The 24,659-nt window shown below is 38.5% G+C and overlaps 1 protein-coding gene across 4 annotated transcripts in view; it reads left to right on the top strand.

Moving 5' to 3' along the window:
- Window positions 1-24,659, top strand: part of SNX9 (sorting nexin 9) — a 53,496-nt gene that overhangs the window by 13,371 nt on the left and 15,466 nt on the right. For 3 of the 4 annotated variants that reach the window (XM_063124501.1, XM_063124500.1, XM_063124502.1), the window contains exons 2-12: window positions 3,928-4,014; window positions 5,412-5,486; window positions 6,705-6,818; window positions 13,189-13,272; window positions 17,545-17,698; window positions 18,276-18,429; window positions 19,276-19,360; window positions 20,001-20,126; window positions 20,296-20,413; window positions 23,299-23,429; window positions 24,238-24,341. In XM_063124501.1, coding sequence (XP_062980571.1) covers window positions 3,937-4,014; window positions 5,412-5,486; window positions 6,705-6,818; window positions 13,189-13,272; window positions 17,545-17,698; window positions 18,276-18,429; window positions 19,276-19,360; window positions 20,001-20,126; window positions 20,296-20,413; window positions 23,299-23,429; window positions 24,238-24,341 — 1,223 coding nt within the window. In that variant the 5' untranslated portion in view covers window positions 3,928-3,936. The remainder of the gene's footprint in view (window positions 1-3,927; window positions 4,015-5,411; window positions 5,487-6,704; window positions 6,819-13,188; window positions 13,273-17,544; window positions 17,699-18,275; window positions 18,430-19,275; window positions 19,361-20,000; window positions 20,127-20,295; window positions 20,414-23,298; window positions 23,430-24,237; window positions 24,342-24,659) is intronic. The other variant, XM_063124503.1, reaches the window with a different exon arrangement.

Raw genomic sequence — 24,659 nt, 5'->3', positions numbered from 1 at the left:
TCCTTGGGGCAGCACCATGCACACAGATAGTGCTATATAAATAAATAATAGATTATTAATATATTAGCTAGAAAACAGCAAATGTGCCAGTATTATTAAGGTCTGTTTCTGATCCACTTTACCTGTCAGAGGAGGGGGAAGTATAAACTACCCCAATGGCATTTGCCCTCTTAATAGAGATTACAAATATTAATGTTGGCTTGTATTAGATTTCTTTTGGTAGAAATAAGGCTTACTGCACCCTTGGGTCTGTAGGTTCTTCAGTAATAGTCTGAACCAATAAAGTATGACTAAAAATCTGATGAATTGTTCAGGTAGGTGTACTAAGGTCGGCTAGGGGGATATGTACGTAGGGCTCAAATGTATTCCAGTGTGCTTTGCAAAATGGTGGTTGTGCAGACATAAGAACATAAGTAGTGCCATGCTGGATCAGACCAAGGGTCCATCTAGTCCAGCACTCTGTTCACACAGTGGCCAACCAGCCATTGGCCAACTACATGTTTTAGGAGATGGAGGTGGGGTGAATGCTTTTTGACAAGGTATGGGGAAGTGATGTTGAATAATTGTGAACTATTTACCCTTCTAAATCATTCTCCCAGCGAGGGCCCCTAATGGATTGATTACACGGTTACCATGTCATTGATCCATTGACTCTTAAAGTCATCCCCTGGTAAATCATCTGTCATTCAGGATTTACTTCTGGGTGAGCATGCTGATGTGACATGCATTACCAAGACCTACATTGGCAAATGGAGAAGGGTTCACCTCTTACTGTTGTGTCTGTTGAATCTCTCAGTACTGCAGCAGCCTAAGCTCAATGGGAATGGGATGGAGGTTCACTTTTCATGCCATAGAGAATTTGGTTGAGAGCCAGCAGAATAACACATTGTTCATATGTTGGCTGCTACCCTTGATTTTTTATTTAGTTTAATACTTTCTTCCTAATCGCACCCTGCTTTTCCTTTTAGAAGGAAATGCAAAGCTGCTAACATACAAAAACAAATGCAATTATAGAAAGACAAGCAGTATGAAAATTGTCTGATAAAAATGCTACAATAATCCTATAAACTTTGAACTCAATAGTTAGGAAAATACTAGTTCAGTTAATGAGTACAAAATTAATAAACAATAATAAATAGTAAGAAGTCATTGAGACTTACTAATTTTCTTGGCAGTTTTTTTAAAAAAGTTGAAGGTGGGATATATTTCTATAAATAATAAAATATAAAGGCCCAGGGTTCCTATTTATGTTCTTCGTTTGTGTAAATTAATTGGTCCCCTAGGGAGGGATGAGATCTAGTTGACTCCTGCTCCCCACCTGTGGCACATAGTGAGTGGAGAGCTATGATTTTTGTTTATTTGTTCTCTGCAGTAGAAAAAGCAATATTTTGAACAAGACAGAAAAAATAACATTCAAACAAAAACTAAAAGGGGAGAGTTAATACAAAAGTGAGAAGTGGAAAATATGATTGAAGGTGTTTTGACCTTATAAATGGAAAAGATAAAGTATACTTGACTGCTTACTGGGATGCATAAATCTCAAGAAAAGATGTTCTGCTTTCTGTGTTTGTGTTCATTCAATATATTGTGCTCACTTGATACGTTGGCAGTTTAGATAAGGACGAGGAGAGCAAATCATTAACCTATTGTTATATGGAAAGCAACAACCTCTCCTTCTGGTGTTGAAGCACCATGCGTTTCACTGACCTTCGTGCAAGCATGACTCATTGTTCATGGCACAGTGTGAAATTCAAAATAGTGGGGATGTAATTTAACAAAATATGCATATTGTTGAAATATAGTGATGTTTCCAGGACTAAATAATTATCGAAAAGGGTTTACAAGTGAGCAGTTCTTTGTCATATGGACAAGGGACCCAATTATAAGGGATCCATTGCCAACACCTCAGTGTGGCATCCTATAAATTCAGAACATTAGTGTTAGTTAGATGAGATGCATCCTCAGGTTTTATTTATTTATATCCCTTCTTTTGGCCAAAAAATGGCACTCAAGATGGCTAAGAATACAAACTGAATTAAAACAAAGTCTTCCTTAAAATATAGCATAAAAACAAGTAAATTAAAAACACAATTAAAATATAGCATAAAAACAAGTAAATTAAAAACACAATTAGAACACAACAAAGAAATAAGCAGAACCAGCCAATTTTTAACTTTTTTTTTTTAAAAAAAAAAACCTCAACAGTAGACCAGCTTACATACCAAGGATCTGCCTGAATAAAAATGTCTTTGCGTGCTGGTGGAAGGATAACAGAGAAGGAGACTTCCTAGCTTTCCTTGGCAGGGAATTCTACAGCCTGGGAGTGGGTCACCAAGAAGGCGCTCTCTTGCATTCCCACCCAGTGTGCCTTCAATGGTGGTAGTACTGAGGCAAAGGCTCCCCGAAGATCTCAATACCTGGGCAGGTTCCTATATGGGAAAGCAGAGTTTCAGGTATTCTGGTCCCAAGCTGTATAGTTTAATGGAGGGCATTTTAATAGACAAGGGTGAGATGGACCACTGCTTTGGTTTAGTGTGATGTCCAGTTGCCTATTCCACTTCTCACAGAGGAAGGATATATCTAAAATGTCTCCAACAATCATGGCTATAAGTAGGCTGTTGGTCTTGTTAGACCCTGGTAACCTAGCCAGATCTTTCAAGAACTCAGGATATGCAGATGCTACACATTCTGTTGGGCTAAAAATTGTTGTGAAGAGGTGTTTAACTTGGAGAAAATGCTAATTAGTCATATTTGTAAGCCTAACTTCCTCTTATAATGCATGAAAAGATTTGCATTCACCCTCTATTTTAAACCAAAGGTTTAATGCTCTGTGAATAGGTCTAGCCTCCTTCCTGGTTTGTGTACACCCCCTACTCCTCCCATGTAGCTGGGGAGATGAGTTTAAAACCATTTGCCTTTAGTTAACCCAAGCCTGCCAATTCCTATGAACTGGAGAGCATAGCCTATAGGGAACTGGAACATCACATTCAGCACAAACAACTTAAACCATAGGCTATGAGCCTGGGGACAAAATGATCAGTTTCCATGCTCCTACTGTGCATGGGGAAAGTGAGGGTAAGCCTGGAGAAGGCTTGGCTTGTTTATGTAGCACCAAACTATGGCTTAGCATTATGTAAAACTTGACTGTACCATTGTCAGAATACTTTTGGATTCCAAAACAGAGCTGCTCCCGCTGGCCAAGCAGCAGCAATCAAGCAGTGTGAACTGGCATGCTTGCTTGTTTGCGTTTAAATAAAGCCTGGATTACGTGCAAACCCGGGCTGCGCGTCAGAGTTTCCAGTATTGGGAACAAACTATGATTATTGTTACTATTACTATAACTATTGCATTTCTCACCTGCCCAATAACTAATGTTGTCTGGGCAGATTACAAACACATAATTGTCTTTATTTTCATTTTTGTGAGCCTAAAGTCACTTGTTCTATTGTGTCTTGCAGTGTTGGTCATTTAAAATAGTAGGTGGGTGAGAGAGTTGTATGTTATTATGACTTTATTAGAATGTAAGCCTATGCGGCAGGGTCTTGCTATTTACTGTTTTACTCTGTACAGCACCATGTACATTGATGGTGCTATATAAATAAATATATAATAATAATAATAGTAATTACTTGTTTGGGGCAGGGCGGGGGAGATTGCTTGTGCATTGATTGGGTTGGTGATTTTTTTTCCTTGGGAAATTCAGGGTTAATGAGTTCTGGTTCTTGAGGGTTGCCTATTTGTAGATTTAAAATGTTGCTTAAATTGGATTTTTATATGGGTTTTGGAAGTTCGAGTTTTCTTAATGAGTGACATGTCACCAATTCAATTCTGTTTTGACATTCATTTAGGACTCAGTTTCCTGCTACATATTGCCATGAACTAAAGACAGAATGTTGTCACTGATACATAACTTTTACACACCTACAGGCTCGGGTTATGTATGACTTTGCTGCTGAACCTGGAAACAATGAGTTGACCGTTAATGAAGGAGAAATCATTACAATTACTAATCCGGTAAGTTGTGTTCAGTTAGAGTACCATGCTATAACCCACTTCTTGGAATTTTGGTCAATAAATTGTTGAGTAATTCTATTGCTGAACATGGAAACCTATAGACACACTATTTACACATTTTTCTTTTATGTCTTTGAGGCTAATGGCAAATAATTTAAGCTATAATAGGTACAAGACTACTTAATTTAAAAGAAAGATAGTCGATCACTGTGATGCCCCTCTTTTTCTAGACAAAAACTAGAATTCTCTGGGCTATTAGTTCAGGCTAGTCCTCTGAACTGTTGCAAATGTATGTTGGCAAACAAACCAAAGATACGAACAAGGGCAGTGACTTAGCTGTGTATCTTTATTGTTTTATATTGTATGAGATCCTAGTGATATAGGGCAGGATACAAATGTTTTGAATAAATAAATAAACATACCCTTTGAATTTGGAGGAACTTGTTTCTGAGCAAGTGCAAAGGATTGAGTTCTTAGACACTTAGGATTGTGTTTTCTTTACTTCATTACTGATACTCTAATAATAAATGATAAAAATTAAATAAATATTGTCCCATTGGTTTTTATCAAATTTGCCAGTCAACTTATATTTAATATTTTGGGTAGCAAGTTTTTGAAAAAAAATGGAACTATGTAGAGTTTTTGTGTAGAATAGTCCGAACTGCTGTTATCAAGAATTAGATATGCAGCATTTAACACCAATCTTCTGCATGTTTACTCAGAGGTAAATCTAACATTTGCATACTTTTATTTCCACGTAAGCAAGCCTAGGATTGCAGCTGTAACCACCTAAGTTTCCATAGAGTCCGTGGGTGATTCTGGTTGATTGTAGTGAGGAAAGCAGCCATTGTGGCTACTCCTCTTGCGTGTGCAGCATGCATGACAAGCATTTCTATTATTTTCTGTGTGTTGTCTGTATCCAGTACATGCCGTAGCCTGGGTGAGGGGGTCGGACCCACCCTACAACCTCTACTGCTTGTCCAGTAGGGTGGGTATGACATTCGGATGACATGCCAGCCTATGCAGGAGTATGGGAAGTAATGCAAATAGTTGTCGTATGCATGACACTTGTGGGAAGCAGCCACAATGATTGCTTCCCTTGCTGCAATCATCCAAACCCAGTCAGTGTTGTGCAGTGGAGAGTGTTGCTCAGATTGGGGAACCCTGGATTCAAATTCCTACTCAGATGTGAAATGGACTCTCAACCTAACCTATGGTGGTGGTTGTGAGAATAAATTGCAAGAACCTCTTGTACTTTGGAGGAAGGGAAGAATGAACATGTGATACTGAGGATACAACAGAATATGCTAAACATAGAGCAGAAATGTATTTCCTAAAAACAAACGTACAATTTCTTACTGCTAAGCACTAAGCCGTGTTTTTTTTAATTGTTGTAGGATGTAGGTGGAGGCTGGTTGGAAGGCAAAAACAGCCAAGGAGAACGAGGACTAGTTCCGACAGATTATGTTGAAGTAAGATAACATACGGTAGTAAATATCCATCAGTGTAGTGAAATGTAATTGTTACATATGTGGTACATAAGTCATTTTGTATTGGAAATGTCATACACTCTGTAAGTCAATAAATGAGGTACAGAATTCATCCATTGGGGCTGTTCACATAACACGACAGCCCCCTTGTGGGTTATTAACCCATAGTTAGGCAGCAGTGAGTGTGGTGTGTCACGCGACTCCAGCGAGCATGTGTTTATGTGAGAGTAACCCCCATGGTCTGTTTTTTGTTTAGCTTTCACATAAACCACACTTGCCGAGTTCGCATGACACAAAAGCCCCTCAGCAGGGGTTGGATATGGAATTTAGCGCCCATGGGTTATCTTGGGTTAAATAACTTACAACAAGCTGTGAGTGTCGTCCAAATCCATTCATAGTTTCTGTATTGTTACATATTAGAGGCCTATAATACACTAAAAACCAAACCAATCAGTTCATTCCTGTAACTGTCAGAGCTTTTTCTTGCTGAAACAGAAAATAAAAAGTAATAGGGTTTCACTTGGTGAAGGTAACTAGGTGCCTTGTAGATGTTTTGGACTAGAACTCCCATAATCCCTGATCCTTGGCCATGCTGGCTGGGCAGATGGAAATTGTAATCCAAAACATTTGGAGGGCAGCAGGTTGCCTACCCTTCCCATAGAGCGTAGCAGAGCCCCCTTTCTCCCCTTCTCCACCTATCCTCATGCACTGACCCATTGCTGGGCCATTGAAGAGAATGGGAGGTCCGTTCATGTGCCCTCCCCATCTCTGCCCAGCCATTTTCCTCTGTTTGGTCATGGAATCTGATTTCTATGCTCACATTTCTTGACTGAGAAGAGAGGGGAGGGTTGAATGGGAATGTGGGAATTGCATACAGGCCTCTAGTTCTCTGTAGTGGCTTAGCCAGGGCCTGGCTTGCTGAATGCTGCAGGAGAAAGGGAAAATCTGAGCTCTGTTATGCTCAATGGGTGCTGTGCTGGCATGAGCCCATAGTGTTTAAATAGTCTTTTTTAAAAAGATATTTTATAGGGAAACAACGTTTACGTGAATCATTAAAGAGAATAGTGATTCTAAATTGGGATGGTAAATACATAATCCTGGATTTTTATATTGTATGATTTCAGTTCAAAGCATATTTTTTAATATCAATGGGCATGTTTTATTTTAGAAATGTCTTTTCAGCAGTGTTCTATTTTTCAGATTGTACATGAAAGTGCCAAAGATGGAATTTCAGTAGCTGACCAAGCCTTTTTTGACTGCCTCTCCTCAAATACTGCACAGACTAATTTGCAAGCTGCGAAAAACAGTAGCCAGGTAGGTACCTTCTCTTTGTTTTTTTAGTGCATGCTTTTCTTGAACGCCTGAAGCATGCCAGATTATAAAGAGCCAAAGAAGCTTGTTAAAGTCTCTTGTACTGAGTTATCAAAAACATGGAAAAGAGAATCATTGCTGTTCTATAATCCTTTTGAATATTTACTCATTTCTTGGCACTAGTCATAATGGAAATGGAGGGAAAGCAGCAAGTTCTTCTGATAAGAACAGAAGAACTACTCTGCTGGCTTAGATCAAAGAATGCTCTTTCCTACTCTGGCTAGCTGGATGTTTTGAGGAGGCCATAAATGGGGCATAACAGCCGCAGCTCTCCCTCTTTGTTTGTCCTCCAGCTTACTGGTACACTGTCTGTGAGCATGGAGGTTCAATTTAGGTATTGGTATTGGTCAGGGGGTTGGACACGATGGCCTTTTAGGCCCCTTCCAACTCTACTATTCTATGATTCTATGAATATCCTCCATGAATAATCTCTCTTTTGGGAGGGGAGGGTCTTTATTGTGAACTTGTATTAATTTTACTAGAGTTTGTGCTTTGTTTTGTTCCTATTTCATGAAGACATCCAGGTTTTCAAGAAAGCTTTTGCAAAGCTCCCTTGACTGAGCTCATCAACTGTGCTGCATCCTTCTAGATTTGTTTGTATCTTTCCTAATCTCGGGTGTGGGTGTGGGTGTTTGTATCTGACCAGCTTTTATAACCTCCTATAATTAACCTTAAAGCATATTGAACAGATTCAATCTGTTTCATCTTCCTTTCCATTTACTTTTTAACTTGGGCTGCAGAACCTCAGGCCCAGAGGGCCCAATCTGGCCCTCCTGGGGGCCCAGTCCAACCTTCTGGGGTTTTCTAGGTGGCCACAGCCCTTTCCCTCAACCACCGATAGTTTGGTGGTTTTCCAGCTTTTGTGCAATTTTCGTATTCTAAAAGGCTTAGTTACTGGTTGTATACACTTTAACCTAAAATATGCTAGCAGTTTTGGTATTTTGATGACTGCCCCCTTTGCCTTCAGTCCTTCCACTGGAATGTGGCTCCCGAAAGCTTTTTGAAATGGAATTCAGCCCTCAGACTGAATGAGGTTCTGCACACCTGTTTTAACTAACCCTTTTACCTTTGTGAAGTTTTTCTTTTTGAAATTAAATATGACCATGTTATGCTTCCTGGACAACTGTCAACTTACATATATGTTAAATTTCATAGTGCTGTGTTCACTGTTCATGAGCAGTTTCACATCATGCACCTCTCTGCATTAAATCATGGATCACCTCCCCTCTGATAGGCTCCATAAGTACCTGTCATTTATTGTGTCTAGAAAAGTTTGCTTCTTGTCACAATCTGAAGGTTCATTTATCCAGTCAATGTGAAGGTAGCTGAAATTGCCCATTATTATGTCTTTTCCCTTAGGTGCCTACCTGATTTTCTCCATCTCAACATCACATTCAGAATTTTGGTCATTGGGGTAGGGGATGATGATATGTCCCCAGTACATTGTGCAGTTAATGACTTCTACTTTATAAATGACAGAAATGGTGTAATTAAACAAAGGAGATTTCTAACAAGCAACACAGATTTTCTGGTTGTGGGGAACAGCCTGGCATGGTATAATAATGGATTGTTTAATTAGAGGTTGTTTATAACTGTGGCTAGGATGAATAGATCTTCTGTGGCAGGAATGTATCTCCCTGTGTAATATCATTGATGACTTTTTAAAATTGACATACTATAGATATATACTGTAGCTATGTTTATACTAATGGCTTGGTGCATCTGTTGCCGGAACACTGTTAATGCAGCTCGTTAGTATAAGGGTCAGTTGAACTTGACATTTTTGTGAGATATTGGGAATTGGGTTTTACCAGATTCTTGATAGTTTGGGGAAAAGCTTAATGAATCAAAGGAGGAAGTATCTACACTAATGTGATATGCTGTCTGATTTTATTTTTAACAGCGTTTTGTCATCAAATGTATGTTTGAGTAGTATGTTTCTGATAAATCATTTTAAGCCCTGGTTCTGATATGAGAAATAACCAGTCAGATCTACGGCTACATTACAGCCTGTTTGCAGTCAGAAACAAAAAGGAACGGGAGGCCAGGGCTAGCTGGTGTAGCCTCACTCCAGACACTCATGTACAAGGAATGTATGAGCCCTAACAAATGAAGAGGGGTTTTGAATGTTGCAAAACCCCACATTAGCTCAGCCAGTGGGTGCTCTCAGCCAAAAGACGTGTTTGGTTACTTCAGAAAAATCCATGCTTCCTCTGGCCATGTGCCGCTCTTCTTTCATTGTTCATTCTCTTTCCCTTTTTCCTATCTTCTCTGACAACTCCATGTAGCCTTCTACTTTTTCCTCTTGTTTTTTGCCAGATTTCAAAGAAACTGCTCAAATATTTTGTACAACGTGTCCTAGCTGTTGTTGCATCAGAAAGCAGCAACTGCCAACCTACTTGCCCTTCTTCTTCTGGACCCTTCATTTTTCCAAGTACTAACTGTCAGGTCTTAAGCCCCTATCTTAATTTCAGTTCCAACTCTTCTCAGCCATTTCCTGGCCTGCCGCTCTCTAGGGTCTGAGCAGCTCTGCAGCAGCCGGAGACTATTAGGCTCAAAAAGATAGTAGCCAGAGACCCTTTAGCAGTTTTGATATTAGAGCAGTTTAGCCAAAGGCTTCCAAATCGCTGCCAAAGGCTTCATGACAACTGACACAACCCTCTTCCTATATTGCAATATAGACCCGGACAGGGTATCTTTCAACATTTCTAAACCTTTGTAGTAGTCCATAGGTCAAGAGCAGAATAATTTTTCCCTTCTTTCCAGGAGAAGGTGTTCAAAGGTTTCTTATCACCAGAAACAAACTTTAGGTTGGGCTCTTGTGGCAACGCATTTAATTCATTGAAAAAAATTATAGTTTTTGTTCAAGCTTCTTAATTTCGGTGAATGGACATAAAGAACCTCTACTGTTGTCCATGAAAACAAATACATTTGCACAGTTTTGCTTCATAATATGATAAAAACTGTTGTTTTTTTACTGTTGTTTTTATGTTTTTAAATTTTGTGTACTTTTAATGTTTACTGATTTTAACTTTTGTAAACTGCCCAGAGAGCTTCGGCTATGGGGCGGTATATAAATGTAATAAATAAAATTGCTTGCTTACTTATTTGAAACAGTAAAGGCTGAAAACTGAAGTGACTAAACACTACAGTGATACAGAACATTCAGTCATTTGACAGATGAACTTGTTAAAAATTTAATTTTATAAAGGCTAAAAGAATGTCAGGGGGAAATGTAATTGACAACAAACTGAGTGGTATATATAAATAGAGAATGGAATATGTACATTGGAGACCATGAAGTTTACTTGACAACTTGTTGCTGCCCTTGGAAGTAGGTTAGATTGACTGGGAGGACAGAGAAGAATTGAAAAATATCCTGTACACTGAAAAATCTTAGATATAGTGAAGAGAAGGTTCTTCTTACATTAAACATAAAGACAAGGCTTACTTTTAGGCATTAGCTGAGGTCCAAAGAGCTACTTAAGGCATGCCTAGTGAGATTGCTGGCTTATTTTCTTTAAACAGCAGACTCTCATGCCACATCATAAATTGTTTGACTCCTTTCACTTTCAGAAAGGATGTGTCAAATGGGATATATGGTTGCTGTTCAAGACAAGTAAATGAAAAGACCCCTTGGGAGATGAAATTTTTTGGATGTGGCTTAAAATGGTTCTTTGGATCTAGGCCATTACTCTTGATATATAATTTTTGCCCTAAGCAAGAAAAAACAAATATATTACTTTGGACCGCTGTGGCTGATCCTGATATCCAAAGGAAAGCATCACACACATTTTTAGACTTAAAACAGTGTTGAATTCTCAGTTCTATTGGATATTCCCTAGCTTGGTCATCTTCACATTGGCGTCCTCCAGAAGTTTTGGAGTACAACTCCTTGAGTTACTGACCTTTGGCCAAGCTGGCTGGGGCTGATGGGAGATTTAGTCCAAAATGTGTGGCATAGTACTAAATCATAACATTACAGATACTTTGTTACATGGCTTACATGTTGCTAAAGTGACTGTTGAGTAGTTTGCTTTCCACAACAATTTCACCAATATGTTCTGCCAGTTTTACAAGCGTCTAAGCAAGATATTCATCTTTAAAAATACAAGTGTAATATATCCAAATGCAATATATTCTGTACATGCTTGTTGAACAACTTAGAGCATTCTTACAATTCTTTCTTGTGCCTAGGTACTAGAACACCTATTCAGATATATGACAAGCATAGTTAAAGCATTGAAGTTGTGTCCATCATGAATACATTTTGGCAACAAATCATGATGCTGGGCCATGATTAGTGGCTTTGCAAACTATAATATGGTTTAGCATTATGAGAATGAACTGGAGTGAACCTTGGGCTCACAAACTTGCTCCCTCCCCCATATGGCTGCAAGGAAGAGATGAGAAGTTTCCATTTTAAATTAACTGCAGTTTACTATGTTAAACTATAGTTAATAGTTTAAGTCCTAAACTATAGTTAATTTGGAACTGTGGTTTGTTGTAGCAAGGCAGTTTCATAAGCCTATGGTCTGAAGCTGGCTGGTTTCAACAAATCATAGTTAAGAATTAACCAGTTTGTCTAAGTTAAACTCAAATAGAAATGAGAGCTTTTGAATTCCTCCTCACAGTCGTGTAGTAGGAGGAGTACATGGGCCCAAGGCTTGCTGCAGCTCGTTCTTAGAGATCTACACCAAGCAAACAATTGTTATCATAGTTTCCATGATTCCCTTGCCTCTTTGCTTTGCAGTCTAGCTGTTTGAGACAGTGAGACATAAATCAGGTAATGAGCAGGTCTTGCTAGTGTCTCCCCCACCTCCATCCCCACGAGTTAGTGTGTGGGGAGAGTTTAGTTCTGTAAACTAAATTAGGGTTCTGCTATGTGACAAATTGAGTGGCTGTAAACCATGGTTTAGCATTATATTTGCACCATGCCTAAATGATTCCATGACTAAATAATAAGTATTGGTTGCTAGGTTTATATATTTTATTTTAGTATTGGTTTGTTAATTGCCTTGCAGAGCCTGCTGGGTTAAAAAGGCAAGATTTAAGTTGTCATTGGCTTCCTTCTGAAAATACTACTTCAGAGGAGATTATGAACATGAAGAAAAGTGATACTCCACTATCATTTCTAAGTTAAGCTTGCTTATACTATATGCAGTGGCTATATAACTACAGCTATGTCAGAATACCAAGTCTTATAAAACATTTAAATTTTTATTTGGTTTTCCTGGAAGTATTTATTTATTTATTTATTTACATTTATATACCGCCCCACAGCCGAAGCTCTCTGGGCGGTTTACAACATTTAAAAATAGTAAACATTAAAAGTATACAATTTTTTTAAAAACACACACACACACACACACACACATAAAAAACAGTATAAAAACAACAGTATCCATTTAAAAACAACAATTGTGGGGTCCATTAAAAACAAACTTAACGTTGTTAAATGCTGTTAAAATGCTGTTAAAAATGCCTGGGAGAAGAGAAAAGTCTTGACCTGGCGCCGAAAAGATAACAATGATAACAAAGTAATGAGGCAAGGCATAGTCCAGGCAAGTTACTCAAGTTACTTAGCATTGTGAGCTAAGTCTAGGGCTTTAATGGGCTCTGACATTTTTTTATTGTTTATATTTTTCATTAACCTCTTCAACTAAATACGGTTGTATGCTGTCTTTTGATTGTTTCACTTGCGTGTGGACACTGGCTCCTTTCATGTCCTATCAACACATGTTGGTTTCACAGAAATTATCATAATGCTTCTAGTAGAATGAATGAGTGAACATTTATGTGTTGTAGCCATAGATGTAACAATACATCAGTGCTTCTGTTGAGAAATAAGAACAGTGAATTCACTGGTGCCTATGTAATGGAAACACTTTAAGACTGGGATGTTCAGGAATTGCATGATATTTACAGTGTGAAGGTGATGTAGATTAAGTTCGTTTGTAAGGGTCCAAGAAGCATTTCTTGTGTTGTTTTGTTATGATATAAGGTGGTGTTTGGCTATGATTGCATGGTTTTATTTTTTAAAAGTTTTGCTTTGTGCTTTATGTAACTTCTGGAATCTGAACGCTGTAGTGTAATTTGAATATGGTGCTGAAGACAAAATTCTGCTACCTTTAGGAATGAGCTTTTGCTTGGATGCATGTTGCTTCTGATAATGGAAGTCATATGACATGTGTACATTTCAGCAATCCGTCTTGCCTGTAAGAATCTGTCTGTATTGCAGGGCTCTAAGCTGCTGCAGGTTTTCCTTTCTGCTGCTTTTTTCCTCCATTACTGAGAGCTTCTTATTTTTAAGGTGGATTTTCTGGCATCCTCTGCTCACACACCTATTTTGGAAATTTTTACTCAGTCTCCACCTTCAACTCCTTCTACAAGAAAGGTAACTTCCAAACCACTTGATCTCCTTCTCACATCTTGTTTGTGGATTATCACCTGCAAGTTTGTATTATTATCTTGCCTTCTAAAATCTAGTTACACTGCTGGAAAACATTCCACTCTACCTGCATTAGCTAGAAATAATAGAAGTATATTAATTCAGTCATTGATACATTCTTGGTATGTCGTGAAGATACAAAGAAGTAATTAGATTCTATTTTCCTTTTCTTAGACTCTTGGGAAAGTGACTCTCTAAGTTTAAAGTCTTTTAAAATTTTGTTTGTAGTAATGGTAGGAGGTGGTATGGTATGTTTGGAAGCAAAGTGAGATTTTAGAAAAGATCCTGTGACTTGCTATTAAATTCTCTTCTTATTTCTCAGTTTTACATACATTAAGATTCTACTAGTTCAAGAAGCCCAAGGAATTATTAACCAGGCCAGCATAGCAGATTCTTTCTATACAGATTCTTTCATGTCCAAAAATGAAGCAAATGTTTACATTGTTAACAAATCACAGGCCACTTCTTAGAAAGCATAACCTTTCCCCAACTCCATGTAGCTTTTAGTAAATAAATGTATGGCTAATTTATGGTTTACACAAGTATCATAGAATACTGATATGTATTTTGATTGCATAGTAGTGGTTCTGCTCAACAAACTTTTCTACCTGATTTGAGAGGTAATTAACATGTGAAATTGCCTTATACTGAGTAAGACCATTGGTCCATGTAGCTCAGGATTATATACTCTGACTGGCAACAGTTCTTGGGGGTGTTAGGCAGTTAACTTTCCCATCACTTGCTACCTGGTCCTTTTCGCTATAAAAGCCAGTGTGAGGTGAATGGACTATATTAGATGTATCCAACTGTCTGACTTGGTGTAAGGCAACTGCATATGTTCAGCTGGGCAGAAGATAGTGTTTTGCCCAGCTGAACACTATCTTCTTTATCCATAATGGATAAAGAAAAGGTTATTTGAACATGTCAGTGTAATAAAATCCAGGTGCCTTTCTCTCACACCACCATTGCTCAAAAGCCTGCACAAATGCTTTCCAGCTCTATCAGAGAAATACGTGACACTTTAAGATTTAGGTCTTAGATGTTAGAAGAGATGTCTACTTAAGAAACAAACTCAAAAATAACAATAGATGTTGTAATACTTGAATGTTGTTTGAGAGGTGGTCTCTATTTAATGATGGAATTTCAGTGTATATTGCTGGCTGGGGTGTGTTCTGCAGCTGGATGATTTTTTAAAAAAAGAAAACAGACTTAAATTCAGTGGTACAATATGCTCTTCAAATGTAACTAAGTAACAGTGTATCTCTTTAGAGCAAAGGTGGGCAACTTGTGGCCCTCCAGATGTTCATGGACTACAACCTAAGCAGCACAACCAGTGGTGAAGGCACGGTGGGAGTTGCAGTCCAACATATGTAGGGTCACAAGTTGCCCATGCCTGTTTTAGACTTGCAAGAATTAAATTTTCTAATTATGAGTATGGGTGTGGTTGCCATAGCTGGCTTTGATTAAGTGATGGTAATTCCACAGGTGTGACATTTGTGTGACTCTCTTCCTTTGTGCTGTCAGAGGAGCTGTGCTTGTTGTTCCAAGAAAACCAAATGTTGCAGCTAGAATTGTGCAAATCAAAGTACCATACATGTCACAATTTCTCTGAACAAAACTTTAATTTGGTTTCATCAGATTTTTTAATGTGTATCCATATTTCATATTATAATCAAATATATTTAATAACATCACATTTTTGTTAAGTATTAACTAAACATCATCACATCTATGGATACATAGCACATTTCTTGTTGGAAGTCATTGCCTGCACAACAGACATATTTAAAATAACTTCATATAAGTTTGCTAGCATTATAATGAATATAGTTGAACAGCTCAGTGGTACAAATACTTATTCAAGCCTTTGGAATTGGGGATATTGGTTGCATGCAGATAATACTGTTGGCTTATTAAAGCAAGATATGCACCATCCTAATGACCATGACACAGACCCTTCACTCCTCTCTGCTCAATTAAACCTGGAAGTCTGTAATTAACCATCATTTACTTTGTGGTTTAATTGTAGCTCTCATGAATGCAGGAACAAAGGAGCTCTCTGCACAAGCAAAAGGTTCATGTATAGCTTGGCTTAATAAGTTGTCCGAAGCAGACATCTCCCCCACTCCCCCCACACCTTTTTTTTTTAATAATGAGAGAAACGTTATTATTATTATTATTATTTATTTATATAGCACCATCTATGTACATGGTGCTGTACAGAGTAAAACAGTAAATAGCAAGACCCTGCCGCATAGGCTTACATTCTATTAAAATCATAGTAAAGCGATAAGGAGGGGAAGAGAATGCAAACAGGCACTGGGTAGGGTAAACAGGCACAGGGTAGGGTAAAACTAACAGTATAAAGTCCAAACAGCATCAAGTTTTAAAAGCTTTAGGAAAAAGAAAAGTTTTTAGCTGAGCTTTAAAAGCTGCGATTGAACTTGTGGATCTCAGATGTTCTGGAAGAGCGTTCCAGGTGTAAGGGGCAGCAGAAGAAAATGGACGAAGCCGAGCAAGGGAAGTAGAGACCCTTGGGCAGGCGAGAAACATGGCCTCAGAGGAGCGAAGAGCACGAGCGGCGCAATAGTGTGAGATGAGAGAGGAGAGATAGGAAGGAGCTAGACCATGAAAAGCTTTGAAGGTCAACAGGAGAAGTTTATATTGGATTCTGAAGTGAATTGGAAGCCAGTGAAGAGATTTCAGAAGTGGAGTAACATGGTCAGAGCGGCGAGCCAAGAAGATGATCTTAGCGGCAGAGTGGTGGACAGAAACCAACGGACTGATGTGAGAAGAAGGAAGGCCAGAGAGAAGAAGGTTGCAGTAGTCCAACCGAGAAATAACCAGTGCATGAACAAGCATCTTAAATTTGTTGTTCTTATTTGATCACCTATTTTAAAAATTTGAACAAAAAGCTTTTTTTGTGGTTAACTGCTTCTCATTTGAAAGTTGAGAGATATACGACCCACATTTTATTAATTGGGTAGTCAGTACCTCTTTCCATATTTTCAGTGTGTGCGCATTTACAAGTGTATATTCTAGAAAATAAAGCTCATGTTCCTTAACCATAGATATACATTTCTGTTGATATTGGAAATTATTTTTCCTCCCCCTGCCACATCTGTTGCCCCCCTTTATTTATTTATTTATTTATTTATTGCATTTCTATACTTCCCAATAGCCAAAGCTCTCTGGGCAGTTCACAAAAGTTTTTTAAAAAACCTGTCGTAATGCAACATTCTATCCCACGTGTGGTTTTGCTTGCTATCAGCTATCAACAGTTGTCCATGTTTGGAGATGGCCTTCATGCTCTGCTGTTTGACTATTAGATGTTTCTTGAAATGTGCAATTTTCAGACTTTTTATTTTAGGAATTTGAGTGTCTTGGGGTAGATGTGAACCAAATTTCACCTTTCTAAATCATCTAGAAAAAGACTAATAATTTTGTTTTAAAGAGTGAGTCAGTCAGTGTAGCTGAAGCCTACCAAAACCTTAAACCTGACCTGGTAGCAAATAGGTAGCCAGTGCAATTCCCCCAGCAAAGGAGTTATGTGCTAAAAAGGCAGCTCCTGACAACCCCCGAGCTGCTGTGCTCTGCACTAGCTCCAGCTTCTGGAGCAGTCTTAGGGAAGCCCCACCTAGAGTGCATTGCAGTAATCCAGTCTTGAGGCTACTAACGCCTGTACCACTGTGGCCAAGCTGTCCCTAGAAAGCTATTATTGTGCAAGCTATTACGTTGGCTAGGGTTGATGGGAATTGTAAGCTAAAACACCTGGAGGACCATACGTTGCCCATCACTACTCTGTAGATACAAGACCCTTGTGCCTCAGTGACTCATTTGCGTAGTCATTAAATGGAGTACCAAACTGGAATGTATTTCCATAAATAGAAAGTGGGTCCACAGTCTAGATACGTTTACTTCTTACCTATCTAATAACTAGTCAATACTCCAGCATAGGTAGGACAGTCTTTGTTTGTGGGAGTTCCTCCTTCACAAACTTAAAGCAGGCTCAGATTCAGAGGGTGGGTTTTCATTGGCAATTGAGTAATATTATTTGCAAAAGAGCTTTCCTATTCCCATTGGTCGCTACATATATGTTCTATTTGCTAGCAGGTTGGTTCTAATCACTAATCAAAGATCACTGTTCTAATTTTATTCTTTATCAATGCTATGTCCTAAAAATATGAATGTTCTCCCCCCTTCCTTTTTTTAACATAGACTGTTAGCAGTGCAAATGACCCCTGGTCAAGCTGGGACAATACAACAGCTGCTGATAACTGGGCAACAAAACCTGAAGCTAAGCCGAAAAATAGCACTTCAAACAACTGGGATGCAGCAGCATTCGGTCATCCACAGGCTTATCAAGGTCCAGGTCAGCAGAGTTTTTTCAGTAACTGGTGTGGACTATTAGAAATGGTGGTGGGGCTGAAGATGCACCTAATTTTAAAACAGAATGACCTTATATCAAAGAATTCTGCTAATACTACTGGGTAAACATACTCAGAAATAGCCAGCAGATTCTTAATGTACATTCCATTAATAATGGCAAGGCACTAAGATAGCAGAGGATTATTTGTGTGTGAATTGGAGCTTCTTACAATTTAACTTTCTATCTTGGAAGGCTATACCTTTGTGCTTCAGAATGCAGTTTAGCCTTCTCAACTTTGTGTGAATGTTGCATTAGGGCATACTAAACTGGATAATGTCAGTTATGTGCAAGGGGCCATAGCTGAATCCTCAGCAACTCCAGATATTGTATGAAAAATTCCTGCCTGAAACCCTGGAAAGCCTCTGCCAGTCAGTGTCAACAATTTTGGGCTAGATGGACCAGTGTTCTGGCTGACTATAAGGCAGCTTCCTATGTTCCCGCTATTTAGATGCCGTATATTTATGAAAAGTATATGTGTGATTTTAGCACTATATATACAACAGTATCTTCTCCCCTTTAGCGGCTGCTGATGACGATGATTGGGATGATGACTGGGATGACCCCAAATCAACGGCTGCTCCCTATCTTGGTTATAAAGAGACAGAGCCTTCTGACCCAGCAGGACTTCAACGTGGGAATAGCCGTGGAGCTGCTATGAAAATACCACTTAACAAGTAAAACTTATGGTTCTGAATGGGGTGAAAAAATAGAGGAAATTATGTGGTGGGGAGTCTAAATTAATTTGAATCAGAGTTTGCTATGATCATAATTTGCAGCCTCATTACTCTATGAAGGATCCAAATAATGCAGTTATTCTGGTAGGAAAAGGTCAGAAATTCAGTATTCTACAGCTGAAGGAGAAAGCAGATAAACAAGGCATACTCTTTCTAAATTCCCAAACCAAAATTGTATTTCTAAAGTGTACACTTAATTTGGGTTGATCATGTGGAAAAGCTGGACTAAAATGTCTGTGCCCCTCAGGGAGTATCACACAGCTGTTCAAGTAGAAGGTTGAATGGTTTGACCATATAGTTTGCTAGTCCCCTCATTTTCTGGAGGGAGTGGCACAGTGCAGTGTGCGCGGGCATTTTGAGAACTGAAGAGATGAAATTCCTGCTGTGGACAAAACTTTTTTTCATGCATATGAGGGGTGGTTGTTCTGGATTGCGCCTATAGACTGAACTGTAGGAGATAACTCAACTTATCGAATGACAGAGGAAAATTCTGAGGCCTTTCAAATGGTGTTATAGTGGCAGTTGGTACTAACTGTTCCTCTGCACTGATTGTTCTGATTGGCTGAATTCAGCCAATCAGAGATGACTTCATTGAAGCTAAAGATTTATACATTTCTATCGCAGCTGTTGATCAGTCTGTGACTAGGTCATTTTGGCACAATTGTTTGAGTAATAGCTGCATTTATCTTGTTGGAAGGGCCAGCGTCTGTAAAATATGGCTGGCATTTCTGAATCTGGCAGAGAGCCTATGAAAGAAGGAGTCAGTTACTTTATTTCTCTGATCAGATTTCCTGGATTTGCAAAACCTGGAGTGGAACAGTATCTGATGGCAAAGCAGCTAGTAAAACCCAAAGAGAAAATTCCTATAATTGTAAGTTTCATATTTATAATTGTCTATCTATATATCTGGCAACTGCATGAGCCATTCGTATAAATACTTTTAAAATATTCACTTTTTAGATAAAGCAGCAAGTGCTAAAGAAACACTGCTTGAATGCAAAACAGTTGGGTCTTGCACATGCTAAATAATTTGCATACTAGAGGACGGTGAAGCCTCAAATAGACTTCCCTAAAAATCAAACCTATAATTCACTTACTCCTTTTAATAGTGATCCTGGACTAGGACACAAGTCCTTGTTCAGCACACTACTGCACAATCAAGCTACCTCAATTTTTAATGCATTTTTCTCCCTAAGCAGCCTTTTGTGCTGTCTAGTTGAAATTATGTAGCACATTCTTAATTTTGTTGTTCAGATAAATAAGTGTAGAAATATGAATCTTTCAGAGATTTTAAAGGACTGTGTGCACAAGATGCACTGACTACCTGTTACAATCATCCAGGTCATAAAACCCCATTGTAATATTAGGACTAATAATGCTAAGTCATAGAAATCTTACATGCACTAATCGCTTTCACATGGAATTGCTTTATCCTAGGCACTAAATCTATAAATTAGATAAGATATTGTCTAGGGTGCCTAGAGTTAATAAATATTTTTGTTCTCCTGTAGATTGGAGATTATGGTCCAATGTGGGTTTATCCTACCTCTACATTTGACTGTGTTGTGGCTGATCCAAAAAAAGGTTCTAAAATGTATGGACTGAAGAGCTACATCGAATATCAGCTTACATGTACAGTAAGTGCGTACCAGAGGTGTTTCATCAGGTGACATCTCAAAATGTCCCAATATAGTTTATAAAAGCTTCACATCAAGCAGTTAAATAATAATAGCTGATACAAACATTGTAGTAAATATATTTTAGAGAAGTCATAAGCAAGAGATTTTTTGTCTGCCTATTTTACAGAACACAAATCGATCTGTCAACCACAGATATAAACACTTTGACTGGTTATATGAGCGTCTCTTGATTAAGTTTGGATCAGCCATTCCAATTCCATCTCTTCCAGACAAACAAGTTACAGGTACCTTTATCAAACTGAATGTTCTTGAAATAGTTTTGTGTGGTCTCTCACTCTGATTAGCAATGTTATTTTTCTGAAAAATAATGTTCATTTCATTTCTATATCAGTAGCCTAAGCTCTCTGCATGGTTCACAACAGTTATTGAAAGAGGTCACTTTGGAAAGAAGGGAACTTACAGTTTGCATCTTTGTATCATCACATTAAAGCAACCTCCCTCAATATGGTTCCCTACAGATCCATTGGACTGCAACTCCCGTCAACCCTAGCTATCATGCTAGCTGTCTCAAAGCTTGGAAGCACAGTAGAAAAATAAGAACTAAGAGCGATGACAAAAGCATTGAGAATAGAGTATACTGTTCTTGGTTACATTTGAACTGCCTCTTGAAAAAACTGCATTTTAATACATTGGTTCTCGAGTTGTTTTTTCTATTGATTTTGTTACATGCTTGTTTGAGCTGTTTAGTATCATTGCCAAAGGGCTTTTAGAACTTGGTCTAGTTTTATAAAATATAAGGTGAACTAATTCATTATGTAATGTCCAAGCAATATGTTGTATGAATTGTAGAACCTTCTTGTGATGGGGAGACAACGTGTACAACGTCCTAAGTAATTGGCACTTTCCAATAATTGCACTTTCCAATATCCTTTTCTGCTCAAGGATAATCTTTAAACAGTTATATAAAGACAGCGAATAAAAAAATGGATGTACAGCCAGCACTATAGCTCTAATGTACTGCTGAAAATGCAACAACATTACTGCATGAAAAGAAAATTGAGCATTGATATATATACTAGGATTAATGTCGAGGAAACTGAAAACTGAGGAAGTGATTTAATTTTCCTTTGGCTAGCATCAAACTCAGAATGCCACCAGTGCATCAGCTTGGAAGAAAACACAATGAACCAATGAGCATGCTGAGTTCATTGTGAATTCTTAATGATTAAACTTTAGATAATTATTTTGAGATATTGTGAGAATGAAAAGAACTTCTAATGAAATTGCTTATTCCTTTCTAGCCATTGAAAAATAGTATGCTCATTAGTATTTTTTTAGTCTGAAGCAGTCTTAGTGTTAACATTAGTAATTCACATATGCAAAACAATTCACATATGCAAAACAAGTTATGTGTTACTGCCTTATAATTTATTGTGGTGTTTTCACACACAATAAAATATAAGTCTATTTGTAGCCCAAAGCGCTCAAAACAATAAAATCCATTTTAAAGAGGTAAAGCAATAAATAACAAAAAAAAGTCATCAAATGCAACTATAAAACATTAGGGGCAAAGGTTAAAGCACCTCATATTCAATTCTGGTGGGAGGGAACTCTGCAAGAAAAATAACTGATGTTACTTTTGAATAACTGTCCTGATTTCTAAGGTTAAAACGGTAGGGAATTCTAGCTTGACCACCATCAAGAACACCCTATCTGAGTCTTCCCCAAACTGGCACCCTCCAAATATTTTGGACTACAATTCCCAGTATCCCTCACCATTAGCCATGTTGGCTGGGGCTGATGAGAGTTGAAGTTATTAAAGTTATTGAAGTCTAAAACATCGGAAGGTTGTCATTTGCTGATGATTAGAACAATTACAAAGTATTGTCCTCAGACGATCTCAAAGCACAGGAAGGGACACATAGGAGGAATTGTTCTTTCATGTGAGCAGGTCCAAGACCATATAGAGCTTTAAAAGTTAAAATCAGTACTCTGAAATATGTCCAGAAACCATTAACCAGCCCAACCCTTTAAGGGGAGGTGTGATATTGTTTCCTCTGTCAAGAGTTTAGCCACTGCTTTGTGGACCAGCTATATTTTCTAAACAGTCTTTCAGCCCTACTGAGCATATTACAGTAGTTCAGTATAGATGATACCAAGGCATGAATCATGAAGGCCAGGTCTCAGTTGTTAAGAAGATGATGCAGCTGTTGTACCAAGAAAAGAAGAAAAGGCACACCGGGCCACAGCTATGACATGAGACTCAAGCAGCAAGTCTGGATCCAGAAGCAAACCCAAGCTGCAGATCTACTACTTCAGAGATTATCAGGCACATCCAGAATGGGCCATCCACCTGCTCCCTGATAGTGAAACCTCCTACTGCCAACTTCAACAATCTTATCTAGATTGGCCTTCAGTTCATTGGCCCTCATACAGTTCTTTACTGGCTTCAGGCATCTGATCAAAGGCTCCACTGCTGGAGAAAGAAAGAATTATTAGCATACTCCTGTTTGCAGATTTGAATAGGCCCCTCATCTTTGCAAAGTCCAATGACAGCTGGCATACAAGTTGGAATGGGTTGTATTGGCAGTGCAACTCTGCTACTGGCTTTCTATTGTTGGCCATTACCTTTTCCCTTCTAACCGTCCATATTTAATATTTTCTCAAACTAGGCACCCAACAAGTTACCACCACTCTTAAAGCCCATCAGACCTTCTCTCTTAACCTGAAATACATCTTATGTTTAACAGACAAAAGTGTTTGCTAACATAAATTAAAGCATTATGTGGGATGTGGAAATTGAGAATATGCAGCTTGAGCAAAACCAAGCAGTTAGGGTGATATCCTGGCCAATGGAACAGTTTTTGTCAGCAGAATGGTGGGGGACCGTATGAAGCAGATTTGTGTGGGTATGGGGAGCAGCAGGGGGAGGAGAAGAGGGGAAAGTCACATTATGTGAGTGGAAGTTAATTCATGTGACATTAGATTTTGCCCTTAGAGTTTAGGAGTATTTATGAAACATACATATTTTCCTAAGCTCTTCAGGTTATTCGGTGGATACAGGTGTCTGTTTTTACAAATATTGATTTCAAAATAGCCTGTATTGATCGGAGAAAATGTAGGTTGCATTAAATATGAATGGCAATGGCTATTTCTCATTGGCCTACAGGGCGCTTTGAGGAGGAATTCATCAAAATGCGGATGGAGAGGCTACAAGCTTGGCTGACCAGGATGTGTCGTCATCCAGTTGTTTCAGAAAGTGAACTTTTTCAGCAGTTCCTTAGCTTCCGTGATGAAAAGGTAATCCTTTATTCCTTTTTTTTTAAAAAAAAAAGCTTTGGGATTGTGGATAGCAAGAAGAGGTGGATTGATAGGCCAATCTTTTTTACTTGGTGGAAAAATCTAAGATTTTTTCTAGACAGCTTCATTAGGTATCTCATCCCAAGAAGTAATAAATACTCGGATTTGTCATGAATTAGAAGCATTGTGTGCATAGGTAATCAGTGCAGAATGAACACCATTAGTTCCATCTGACTTTGGAAAAGTATCTTGTAGAAAATAGTGTGCTTTTTCATAGATGGTGTTTGCTATGAATACTAATATTTTCCAAGCCATAGTTTGGTAAAAATGCTAGAAGTTATTTCCTTACTTTGTTTAGTACTAAAGTGCAGGAAGGTTAGTGAATGGTTGGATAATGTACATTTATGGCTAAGTCTGGGATAAATGCTCCAGGCCAAGTCCTGATCCTCAGGCACATATCAGGACTTGTGCTCGATGCAGAGATTTTGACACACTTCCAAATAGCAACCCTCGAAGGTTCATAAAAAACAACAACACTGTGAAACACTCTCAAGTTGCAAAAGCAGCTAATATGCAGAAACTTCTATGAGAAAAATAAGTTAAAAGCCATTCCATAATTGAGATCGTAAATACCATGGCTCTCTAGATCATGACTTCAATCATGCTTGATTATTGGTCTGCATACCCTAGATAGAACCTGAATGTCTATCACAGCCTCCTGCTCTGCTGAAGAAGAGCATGTTAGCAGGCAACATGTCCTATGTGGGAGAAGATTCTTTCACACTGCCATACTTGCTTTTATCCCTAGGAATGGAAAACAGGTAAAAGGAAGGCAGAAAAAGATGAGATTGTGGGCGTTATGGTCTTTTCTACTATGGAACCAGAAGCTCCTGACTTGGATATGATAGAAATGTAAGGTATTTGATTCTTCCCCTACATTATGATATCACAAACATTCTGTCACCTGATAAAAAGATGCAAATGTATAACATCTTTGAATCTTTAATTTTATATGAATAAACGTCTTAATAGTATCCAAAACATTCTGCAGTTCTTAGTAAAGAATGGGCATGGCTAGACGGGGCAATATCCCAGGGATCGCCCCGGGATCATCCCTGCGCATCCACATGACGCACAGGGGATCCCAGGAACAGGGAGGGATGATCCCTCCCTTTCCCCAGGATATCGCCCTACTCTTCTATCCCGACTTTTCCTGCGTCCCAGGATTAC

The sequence above is a fragment of the Elgaria multicarinata genome, chromosome 4, assembly GCF_023053635.1.
Source record: "Elgaria multicarinata webbii isolate HBS135686 ecotype San Diego chromosome 4, rElgMul1.1.pri, whole genome shotgun sequence".
Taxonomy (NCBI): domain Eukaryota; kingdom Metazoa; phylum Chordata; class Lepidosauria; order Squamata; family Anguidae; genus Elgaria; species Elgaria multicarinata.
The sequence above is the reverse complement of the archived record's forward strand: the minus strand, read 5'-3'. Positions and strand labels throughout refer to the sequence as shown.